The sequence below is a fragment of the Delphinus delphis genome, chromosome 11 (assembly GCF_949987515.2).
Source record: "Delphinus delphis chromosome 11, mDelDel1.2, whole genome shotgun sequence".
Taxonomy (NCBI): Eukaryota; Metazoa; Chordata; class Mammalia; order Artiodactyla; family Delphinidae; genus Delphinus; species Delphinus delphis.
In genome coordinates, this window is record NC_082693.1 from 40,457,677 (window position 1) to 40,469,755 (window position 12,079).

Here is a 12,079-nt window from a genome sequence, read left to right on the forward strand (position 1 = left end):
TTTTGCCATGTTATCTTGGTGGGTAAATAACAGAAAAGAGGCTGAAATAACAGAAAAGAACTGAGTCTGATTTTATGTAGCTTGGAAGCTCGTAAGGCAAATACAGACATGGACAAGAGTGAGAGTCACAGAAGGTGGCGTAAATGGGTGGATACTTTCAGGTCCTCTGTGTCTGTGTCGGATGACTTTGGAGCAGCATCATGACGCTTGAACTTTGGAGCCCGTTGTGGGCCCCTTGCTGCCAGCTGGGGCCAGTGCTGGTTTTGAGAGTCCCATGCATGCTGGTCTGTCTCATCCCTGCCTTGAGTCCAGGGGTGAGGACCCTCCTCGGCCTGGTAACCTTTCAGTGCTGCTTCGGCCCCCAGCCTACTCTACTCTCCTGGGGGAGGAAAGGAAAGAAAGATGAGAAGAAAGCGGGGCCAGGAGTCTCTTTCGTTATAGCCCTGCCTCATCGTTCAAAATAGAGTTTGGATTTTTCATGTATGTGACTAAATTATCTATTTCTTGATTTGAAAATGTAAAATATGGAAATACCATTCAGTTAATTTAAAATAAACAATACATTTATTTTTCTTTAGGGAACCTCAGGGCCTGATCCAACTACTGTGTATGTAGATCTGAAATCATTAAGACATGACAGGTACAGTAGATTGGTTATGCTTACTTTCTGTTAGCGTTCCTAAGCATGAAAAGTTCTGAGCCTCGAGAAAGTCAGCTCTCCCCACTCCTTCCTTCTGTTGGTGTCTTCCGGGGGGATGGGAGAAGGGAAGAAATTCATTTTCATTATTAATACCTAATAAGGTTTTCATTTATAAGAAGAAAGCTTTAATTCTCACAGTTGCTGCACTGTTCTTTAATATTAAAATGTAACACTGGTATTTTGTAACATTTGACATAAATTACACTAAAATGGATAGACTCTTTGCTCTGGAAGTTTAAAAATAACTGAGACAGACAGAATAAATGAGGCAGAGTAGGGTTTTTGAAACAACACTTTATCTGAGCCCCAGGAATAAAAGCCTTCCTCCTCAGCAGCTCACAGGTGAATCGTAGCTATACGCCAAGGGGAGCTCCTGGCGGAGGGCTCTGGGACCTTTTCCTGAGTCCCACTGACTTGGGCTGTGTTCACAGTGTGGCCCGTGGCAGTGACCCTGGCTGCACAGGCAGAGCGTCTCTGGTGCTGTGATTTTCAGCCTGGGGAGAGTTTGTCCTCCAAAGGACATTTGACAGTGTCTGGAGACATATGTATTGTCACAACAAGGGGATGCTACTGACATCTAGTGGGTAGAGGCCTGGGATGTTGCTAAACATCCTACAGTGCACAGGATAGTGTCTCACAAAGAATTATAACAAAATATCTGACTCAAAATGTCAGTAATGCTGAGTTTGAGAAACTCTGCTCTGATGTGAGGAGAGATAGATTAGAGGTTTGGGGAGGCAGTGTAAATAACTGTGGTAGATGCGGTGCAGTCATTTTTTTTTTTTTAAGGCTCTTATGTTGTAAATATTGTTTTTCTGCAGGGTTCGTCTTGTGGAACGGGGTGCCCCCCAGAGTTTGCTCCTCTCAGAGTCTGGAAAGGTAATTTGTTCTGTTAACCGTTGGGAAGGTGGTCTGTGTGTAGAAGTAGTTAGTTTTTGTTTTCTGTGGGGTGTTTTTTTGTTTGTTTGTTTGTTTGGCTGTGTTGGGTTTTCGTTGCTGCACGCAGGCTTTTTCTAGTTGTGGCGAGCGGGGGCTACTCTTCATTCCATTGTGTGGGCTTCAGTAATTCTGGCATGGGCTCTAGAGTGCAGGCTCAGTAGTTGTGGTGCATGGGCTTAGTTGCCCTGAGGCATGGCACATGGGATCTTCCCGGACCAGAGCTCAAACCCGTGTCCCCTACATTGGCAGGTGGATTCTTAACCACTGCGCCACCAGGGAAGTTCCCCCGGTTTATTTTTTATTTATTTTTTATTTTTTTTTGCGGTACGCGGGCCTCTCACTGTTGTGGCCTCTCCCGTTGCGGAGCACAGGCTCCGGACGCCCAGGCCCGGCGGCCGTGGCTCACGGGCCCAGCCGCTCCGTGGCATGTGGGGTCTTCCCGGACCGGGGCACGAACCTGTGTCCCCTGCATCGGCAGGCGGACTCAACCACTGCGCCACCAGGGAAGCCCCCCGGTTTATTTTTGAGGTTGAATCTTGTTATACCTCTGTCTCCACTGAGCACGATCCCGTGAGCACCGTCTCCACTCCTGCCTTTGTACACTCCCTCACCTCACTAAAGAGATGGGGGCGGGGAACTGCATTTCCTAGAGGTCATTAGATTTAATTGAACCCCGTCTTTGTGTTTTCTCTTTGATTCTTAGATTTTACCTGGAGTGAAAGTAGTTATTGTTAATCCAGAGACCAAAGGCCCTGTTGGAGACTCTCACCTGGGAGAGGTATGTATAATATTCCCCTTTACTCTGAAGAGTCAGCAGTGAGACTTTAGGGTTCATATTTTAGAAGTCAGGAAACTGTGGATATAGCTTTTCCCTCATGGTGAATTTTTGAAAGTTTTCATCTTTCTCTGTGAGGCTCAAAACTGACATGGACAGAGGGGAAATTGAGACCAAGATGGAGTGAAGATTTAGGCACCGAAACTAGAACTAGTCCCAGATTGGTCCACTGACATACCCTTAACTGAAAAGGAAAATGGGCAAATCCCACCTGTTCCCACCTATTAAGGAGTGGAACTAAAAGGAGCCACAAATTTTAAATTTTTAAAATTTATACAAATTTTATATTTTATTCCAAAATGTATCCATTTTTGTATTAGTATAAAAATATTTAAGACTTAATTTTTCTTCCCCCAAATCCCTGAGAGACACTGATATCTCATCTCATAGCTCACTGGGAGCAATGTTGTGGGTGCATGAGGCAGATGACCCGGGCTCTGCCAGTTACCAGCTTCTTGTGATTGGGCAAGTTACTTAACGTCTCTGTCCTCAGTTTCCTCAACCATAAGTAATAATGGCACCCACCTAGTAGGATTGTGTGACAGTTAAATGCATTAATACCTGTATCTGTCATATATTTGGAACAGTGCCTGTCACACAGTGAATACTAGTTTTGTTACCATCGTCGGCTATTGCTGTGTTTACATTGTAAATTCAAATAGCCTGTAGTATTTTCCCGCGGTCTTCGTAACTTAGTTTCAGAGCATAGAAATGATCCCTTGATGCATTTGTGAGACTCTGAAAGAGGCTGAGAAATGAGCCAGGGAGGGCTTCCCTGGTGGCTCAGTGGTTAAGAATCCGCCTGCCAATGTAGGGAACATGGGTTCAAGCCCTGGTCCGGGAAGATCCCACATGCCGCGGAGCAACTACGCCCATATGCCACAACTACTGAGCCTGTGCTCTAGAGCCCGTGAGCCACAACTGCTGAGCCCACGTGCCACAACTACTGAAGCACGTGCACCTAGAGCCCATGCTCCTCAACAAGAAAAGCCACAGCAATGAGAAGCCCGTGCACCGCAACGAAGAGTAGCACCTGCTCACTGCAACTAGAGAAAGCCCGTGCGTGGCAACGAAGACCCAACGCAGCCAAGGATAAATAAATAAATAAATTTATTTTTTAAAACAAGAAAGAAAGAAAGAAAGAAAGAAAGAAATGAGCCAGGGAGGCAATGTAGCCTCAAGGTTAAGAGCACGGCCTCTGTGGCCACCCAGGCTTGGGTGTAGGTTTCCTTGTTTCTGCATCTTAGGCAAGTTACTTAACTCCTTTTTTTTTTCATCTGTAAAATGGGAATAACAGTAGTACAAACTGTATTGTCATGTCATATATGTCAGGATTGATGGAGGTAAGGCATATAATACTGTTCAGCACATGGTAAACACTTGATAACTGACAGCTGCCTTTATTGTTGCAGCTGTGTTGTTACTATAAAAATGAGGTTAAAAAACCAAAATAGGGACTTCCCTGGTGGTCCAGTGGGTAAGACTCCGTGCTCCCTATGCAGGGGGCCCAGGTTCGATCCCTCGTCAGGGATCCCACATGCTGTAACTAAGATCCCATCCCAACTAAGAGTCCGCATGCCGCCACTAAAAGATCCCACAACTAAGACCCAGTGCAGCCAAAATTAATTAAATTAAGCCAAAATCATCTGTCCCAGAGAACTGAATTGATTCTGGCGAAATGTGACCAGTGCTTTTTCTTGTTGTAGATTTGGGTGAACAGTCCCCATACAGCCAGTGGCTATTACACCATCTATGACAGTGAGACTCTTCAAGCTGACCATTTCAACACCCGCCTCAGCTTTGGGGATCCTGCTCAGACCCTGTGGGCTCGAACAGGATACCTGGGTTTTGTCCGCCGGACCGAGCTCACAGCAGCCACCGGAGGTATCTTCAGCAGTTCCTCACCCCCGTCCTGCTGCGCTTTGCAGCCCCTAGCACGGGCTGGCCTTCCGCAGCCTGCCTTTGGATGTGGAGTGTGTGTGTTGAATTATTCCCTTCTCCGACTCTTGAACCCATACACGAACTTGTATTCATTTGAAGTAAGACTTTGCCCTCAAAGAGGACCCAGGGAATAAGCACTGGGGCCCCGTGTCAGCATCCCTGACCTGTGGGTTGGCTCGGCCAGGCAGTCATAGAGATGTGCCTGGTGATGGGTAGATGCCTCTGGCAGGACTCGGCCCCTCAGGAAGCTCCTGGGACAGGTATTCCACCTTTAGTCCCTTGCTCCTAAGCCTTGCGAGTGGGAGGCAGTGCAGAGGAGCCAGCCTGCCGAAGCCCTCTGTCCCTTCAGCGGCTCACGTTGGACACGAGCCTGCTTGGCAGGGCTCTCGTGTAAGCAGCCCCCAGCCATCCTCTGCCCACTGGGCAGCCACAGTGAAGCCGTGACTTCAACCTTCCTGACGGCATGAATGGCCATTTTAAAATACCCAGCACCAATTGCATCATCCACACCCAGAACTGACACAGATCACTCACTGGACTTGAGCAGCTGGAACTGAGCCAAGTCACTTCTCCTTCGCCCCTTGCATGTGTTCCCCACTGACCAGCTCCAGAGTGTCTCCATATTTCACAGGGAAGTAGAATAACATACTGGTGGTGAGGGAAGCATGCCTAGCCAGGTGCCTTGGTTTGGAAGCCTACCTCTGTCATTTGCTGTATGACCTTGAGCACTCACTCAACCTCTCAGTTTCCTACCTGGAAAATGGGAGTGATAACGTTTCCTGCCTTGTGGAAATGATGTGAGATTAAATGACATAATGCCTTCAGGTGCCTGGGACAGTGACTGGCACCCAGAAAACACTCGAGAGTCATTAGCTACTCTTTCCGTTGTTTTTGTTACTACAGTCTTCAGCTCTTGTATGATGGGACTCTGCTGGCCTTCCTCATCCTTCTCTCTCCAACAGCTCCTAGCAGTTTGTTTTGCTAAATTTTTCAGAAATCTTCCTTTTCCTGAAAATACAACATTCTGTAGACCTAGCTAAATCATCTCTCTTCTTCTTTTCAGTATCTATATAGACATAAACCATGTAGCCTTGTGTATGCAGTGTGTGCATAAAATCTTTAAAAAAAGATTTCTGCAACGTCCTGCTGGATTACAAGCCTATTAATAACCAGGACTAGAGTCTCTGTGGAGTCCTTGAAGATGTCTAGGAACAATGACATATGTTCACTTCTTTTCCATCTCAAATCCTCTCCCCTCCTCCCCTCCCCAGCCATCATCTGGCTAATTCCTATTTATCCTTAAAAGCTCAGCATGGCTTCAGCTTTTCCCTTTCTGAACCCTTGAGCTGAGCTCGGGGAGGGGGGGCCCTAGTGCACACTCGGGTCGCTGGGCTGACCTCATCCCACCTGATGTCCATCCATAGGACATCTGTTGTGTGTGTGTTTCCCCCACTAGACAGTAAGTATCTTCAGAGCAGGAATCATGTTATATCATCTTTGTCTCTGCAGCACTAGGCACAATTCCTGGCACGTGGTAATAATAATAATGACGATAGCTAATGTTTTCAGCACTTACAGTGTACCAGGCATCATATTAACTCCCTTAAGTGAATTGAATCCTCACAGCAGCCATTTATTATTACCCCTGTCTCACAGAGGGGAAGCAGGACTCAGAGATTTAAGTTAATTCTCCACGTTACGGAGCTGGTGAGTGGTGGCGCCAGGTGGCGTGGCAGGCAGTCTGGACCCTGTGCTCTTAACTCCAACGATGTAGTACACTCAGTGCGTCTGATGAACCAGGTTCCTCTTTCTCTCCCCATCAGAGCGTCACGATGCCTTGTACGTGGTGGGAGCTCTGGACGAGACACTGGAACTGCGAGGCCTGCGGTACCACCCCATCGACATCGAGACCTCGGTGTCTCGGATCCACAGGAGCATGGCCGAATGGTAAATCCCCTGCACAGCATAGGTTCCCCCGCAGCTGCGGTACCAGTTAAAGTTGCTCTGTAGTCAGCCGTCTGTAGCAGACCACTACGGCTGTGGAACTCCAGGGGAGCCAGAAAATAAACGGACTGATCCTTGTCTGGCAGTGTGCCGTCTGCTAAGACAGGCTCCGTGGACTCGTGGTGGGGCTGGGTCCTTTTTAGTGGTAGGCGCTTACCGTTGGAAGGGACCTAACTGATCATCCGCCTCTAGAAAGTTGGTAGAGGGTGGTGGGAAGAACCATGACTTTCAGGTCAAAAGACCCAGCTGGAAGGCCCAGCGCTGCCAGCGTTCCCAAGGAAAGAGGCTGCTTTCCTCATCTGAAAATGCCTCCTCTGCTCCTTCCTGATTATCAGGAGGATCCAGTGAGAATGTGCTTTGTAAGCTATCAAATGGTAAGCAGATGAAAAGGACTGTTATTATTATCTGGTCCAGGTTCCCTCTTAGTGCAGGAATTCCCCCTACATTACCCCTGACAAAGGATCATCCGACCTCAACGTTGACTAAAAATTTCTTAAAATTAGAACTCTGTAGTTTTTACCTATTTGCTTTCATCGTGGATTCTTAACAGTACAGAATCCATCCAGTTTCTTTTTATACATGTTTAAGTCAGTGTGTCCTTCTCAGGTTTTTTTTTTTTTTTTCATGCAAAGTAGCCACAGTTCTTTTAATGGTTTGTTCATGCTTTCCAGATGCTTCTTTGTCTTGCTTTTGTCAGAGTCTCTCCTCTGAACAGACCTGAACAATGCCCATGAGGTGTAAGAACAACGCAGAGAAGTTGGGCGCCATGGTTACCCCCTAATTTTAACCATTTGACTTTTGATGCTACCAGATATTGTGTACATTTTTCTTAAGGACTGAATCTGTTTTTCAAAGCAGTTCAACACTGCAAAACACAAGTCAGGTCATACCTTCTAACCCAGCAAACCCCACTGAATGTAAGGCAACTTTCTACCTTATAGCACAATAGGAGAGAGCATGTATGGGGCACTGAGTTCAGATGAGGCCAGGCCAACTCCCTTCCCGTTTGGTATTATAATATAGATAATAATCTTAGTCAAAGCTCTCATGTTGCAAATATCAAGAATTCTCTTCAAAACAACTTAAGCAAAAGAGAGTTCATGGACAGAATACCTGGTTATCTCAGAGGTTCCTAGAAGTCTCTGACCAGCTCTGGATCTCAAGAAAGGTAGAAACAAGGAATGGGAAGGCCATCAGGAACCACCGTCTTCTCACTTTCTAGAGCCATGTGGGCATCCACTTCATTCTTTCTCTCCTCCCTGAAGAGCCATTCTCTGTACTTCTCTGCACACCTGCTACCCCAGAACGTTCAGTCCACGTGTCCTCAGTTCAGGTGACCAGCTAACAACTTTCATTCCCACTTCCAAACTCCCAAGAGATTTTAAATGGCTCAGCTAATCAGCTGTGATCATAGGGGCAAGGTCATGTATTAAAGACGTGGCTGAGAGCCTTCTGGTTGGATCCAAGCGAGAAGGCAGTTCTCAGGGAAAATGGGGATAAGTCTTGGGCAGACACTGTAAGAGATGACATGTTAACTGAATGTCATTGAAATTTCAGTGCCGTGTTCACGTGGACCAACTTGCTCGTGGTGGTTGTGGAACTGTGTGGCTCTGAACAGGAGGCCCTAGATCTGGTTCCTTTAGTGACAAATGTCGTCCTGGAGGAGCATTACCTCATCGTGGGCGTCGTAGTTGTGGTGGACCCAGGCGTTATCCCCATCAACTCCAGAGGAGAGAAGCAGAGGATGCACCTCCGTGACAGCTTCCTCGCTGACCAGCTGGACCCCATCTATGTGGCGTATAACATGTAACCAGCCTTGTGGGGACTGCAGGGGCCATCCTGCAAAACCACAGGACCAAAGACCCGTGACTAGGAGGAAGCTTTCATATGGTGTGAAATAAGCTGAGATGGCTACATTATATCCTTCATCTCATCCTGTGGGATTCTGCAATCACGTGACACACAGGAAAGGGGAATTCTGTGGTAGCAAATGAAAAAAATATTAACAGTCTGTTGGTCATGAGCTTTGACGTAGTGTGAGCAGCACGTTACTAAAGCAATTACATCCATGTTGCATTTTTTTCATCTGTTGTATATAGTTGTATTTTTATCTAATGCTGTTTTAGAATTTTGTAAGGGAGTTTAATGAATTCATGTGATGGGGTAGTCTGAGTTACACAGTTCCCCGCTCTGTACTGTATTTTGCCATTTTACCATAGTTAGACCTTCTGCGGGTTTTGTTAACACAGAACTACTTGGCTTACTTTCAGTTGACCCATAGCAAATCAGATAACCCACTGAATATGAGAATTACTTTATATATAGAAAATTCTTGATGGTAAAACATTTTGACCAGTGTTTTAAACATGTAAATAAGAATACACATAATTCAGCTAAAAATTGAAGAATTGGCTTGTATAGTTGTAACAACTAAAGTAGAAACATTTCTACTTTGAGAGAATCTCAGTATTCTCTGGATGCAGTGTAATTGAATAGGTGACTAAAAAGTGCAAATTGTTTGCAGGTTTTGCTGCACATTGTACTGTGTCTCTGTTGGCTGGTGTATTTTATAAACTGAAGCTGCCTATGTTTGTTTTTTAAGCTTGCATTCCCAGAATCAGCTTAAGCTTTTAAGAATTCAGCCTGTTTCTACAAACTGAATAATCTCAGCTGAAAAATCAACATGTTAGGAAAAGCTAAGATTCATTAGATCCCACCCAGTTCTAAGGAACCGGAATAACTCACTCCGGCCCCCAGTGTTGAAACCGTCTTTCACGTTTAGAATGACTGCATAAGAATTTAGAATTTCCTCTTTTCCAGGCCCATTGTATACTGTGTCAGCAGTTATACATCTAGCTTTTCTTTTCTGAGGACTGAAGAGCATCCTCTGTTCTTCCAGTTCACGAGGGCGGGGATTTTAAGAACAAGAGCAATAGGCTGGGAAGGCAGTGGGATCGATAGTCACGCGAAGGCATAAGGCCTCGTAACTGCATGTCTCAGAACTGACCGATTTGGGTTGCCAAAGTAGCCAGGCTTATGCTGAAATAGGGGAAGTCTGATGTATGCAAGAAACTCTTTTGAAATAACTGTGGTGCCCAGGCCAAGCGGACAGAGCCTGGGACTGAGTTTGGCCTCTGGCTCGGTTTCCTTTCTTTGGTCTGATACTTCCCATATTTGAATATAGTTGAATTTTATTATTTTTTTCTTACAGAAATATTTTTTAAAATTAAAAAAAAAAAACTCAAAGTGAACAGAGTTAACTTGTTAAATCAGAATGGTTCTCTTTGACCCACTCTGGTCTATTGTGTAAATATTTATTTAGACTATTTTAATAATACACATTATTTACCCCACTGTAACATCATGTAAACTAAATATGTTTTTAAACAATTTTTTAGACTTGTAATTACCCTGAAAATAAGGTTTATAATGCAAAGACCAGACCCTTCGCCACGGCAGCACTCCTGGGGGGCTGCCCTTACACAGTCTCATGACTCAAAGCCACTTTATTGCCTCCCTTTTACATAACCCTCTTTTCCTCCCAACTCGTTCTCCGCAGAGGGAAGACCTCAAGACATTTTCCAGTTCCAGATCTCTTTTTCAACATTTTGGATGCCGTTAACTTACACATGATGGGAGAGGTTCTAGGATGTACAGGAAAAAAGCACTTGCATTGGGGTAAGAAATCCAGTGACTAGCAGAGAAAACAGCCTGCTTATTTGGAAAGTAATTTTCTTAAGACAGTTTTTAATGATTCACTAATCAAAGCAAGGGACCCTGAGGATCTTCTATCTCCGTAATCCACAAGTTCTAAGAAAAAGGTATAAGGCAGAGTCTCTCCTATGGGTTGCTTTCATAATTCTCATTACACAAGTTAGGGTGTCTGCTAGAAATATACTGTGAGCCACATCTGTCATTTTAAAATTTCTAGTAACCACATTTTAAAAAGTAAAAAGAAACAGGTGAAATTGATTTTAATATATTATTTAGCACAATATATGAAAAATACTTCAACATGGGATCAATATAAAAAATTATTGAGATATTTTACTTTCTTTTTTTCATATTATGTCTTTGAAATCCAGTGTGTATTAAGCACATCTCAATTCGGACTAGCCATATTTCAAGTTTTCAGTAGCCACACATGGCTGTTGGCTACCATACTGGACTGTGCAGATTATACTCATTCCTTCAAATAAAATATTCCGTTAATCTCATGGTATGGCCAACTCCCAGTTATTTAGGGGCTGATTATCTAGTTTTGAAGTTCCTCAGGCCTCTGATTTATTGTTATTTTTTTTGCTTTCTGCCTTGTGGCTGCTTTATTTATCTTTTGCCTATCCCCCAAAGCCAGAATAAGCTGGTGGAGGAAAGAAAACTAAGATGCTAAGATGTGTCTTTCGGGAACTTCACCAGTAACTCTGGTAAAGTATCCTCTGGAAGGGAAAGAGAGTCAGTCATTAGTTTAGAGGTGTTTGTGGGATCATCTACAGATCTGATGCCTAGTCTGTTGCAGACTTGGTAAGAAAACTTTCTCTTGGTGACACAACGCTCTTAGTCTTTCCACACTAAGTAGAACCTTTGTGGTAGAACTGACTCTTAAGAGAGGCTCCAAAGGCCATTATTAATAGAAACAGCCTGGCCAAAACTTGGGAACATATTGTGTCTGGGTTTTTATGCCTGTGGGGAGTGGGGGTGGAGGCGGGGGGACTAAAGAATAGCAAGCCCTCATTTCAGATAAGAGAAACCTATTCATCTGAAAGTTTTTGAAACTCTTTCTGCCTCTCAGCAGAAGTAACAAGGTAGATCAGGAAGGGGCTTCCTCAGAACAAATGCCATCTCCTGCATCAGTGAGACCTTGGGAATGACCAGCATGCTAATGGGCATCAGTGAATCCACACTCTTTATTTCCTTCCTGCCTCATAAAGGGCCCCTGCTTTCCCCGTACCAGGCCCTCCTGAAGTTGTGCTGCCTCAGGCTGTTTAGGGACCATTGCCTGTCTATTGGTCATAGGAGTGTCTCCTTAACTTTAGTCCCTGGGCAATGCTTGCTTAATGCTTTTGTTGAATCAACAAAGGGCCCGAGGCCTTAGGCTTTTTTGTTAAGGTCTGTGCCCCAGGCATGGTGCTCAATATCTTGGCCAAATAAATTACTTTCCTTGAATATCCAGGAATCTTTAGACTGAAGCAATGAGGAGTTATCACCTCACCCTCAAACTACAACATGATCTATGCCTTAGAGTTGTTTTTGTTGTCTGCTTTCGTGTAAAAACAAGAGTATTTGGAGCAAGCTGCAGTACTCCAAATACAAAATAGGCCTTTTCTTTATCATTCATTCAACATTTCTGGTTTAGGTCTATGTAGATGGGCCATGTTATTTGTCCAGAGGAAGAGAGTGTAAAGATATAAGAATAATTTTTTAGTCCTAAATGCTGTTTTGTTTATTTTTTGTCAAGATATTTACCAGTGTCAGATTCAAACTATAGTACTGTGTAATTATGTATAAAGTTTTTTTTTATTTATTTGAAATTAGACTAGATATACATTTTTAAATTTAACATCTGGCTGGACAGTGTTCTATTAACTCATTGAATGTGTTTCCTTTGTCTTGTGTTAATAAATATTGATGCCTGATTATGTTTAATGCTTCACACATCGGGA

General features: G+C 44.3%; 1 protein-coding gene across 3 annotated transcripts in view; it reads left to right on the plus strand.

The window, feature by feature from the left end:
* The window catches only part of DIP2B (disco interacting protein 2 homolog B), a 232,474-nt gene extending 220,720 nt beyond the window's left edge, over positions 1-11,754 (plus strand). For all 3 annotated transcript variants that reach the window (XM_060024760.1, XM_060024761.1, XM_060024762.1), the window contains 6 exons: positions 579-640; positions 1,522-1,579; positions 2,343-2,417; positions 4,181-4,358; positions 6,239-6,362; positions 7,977-11,754. In XM_060024760.1, the coding sequence (XP_059880743.1) occupies positions 579-640; positions 1,522-1,579; positions 2,343-2,417; positions 4,181-4,358; positions 6,239-6,362; positions 7,977-8,229 (750 nt within the window). In that variant the 3' untranslated portion in view covers positions 8,230-11,754. The remainder of the gene's footprint in view (positions 1-578; positions 641-1,521; positions 1,580-2,342; positions 2,418-4,180; positions 4,359-6,238; positions 6,363-7,976) is intronic.
* The last annotated feature ends 325 nt before the right edge of the window (positions 11,755-12,079 follow it).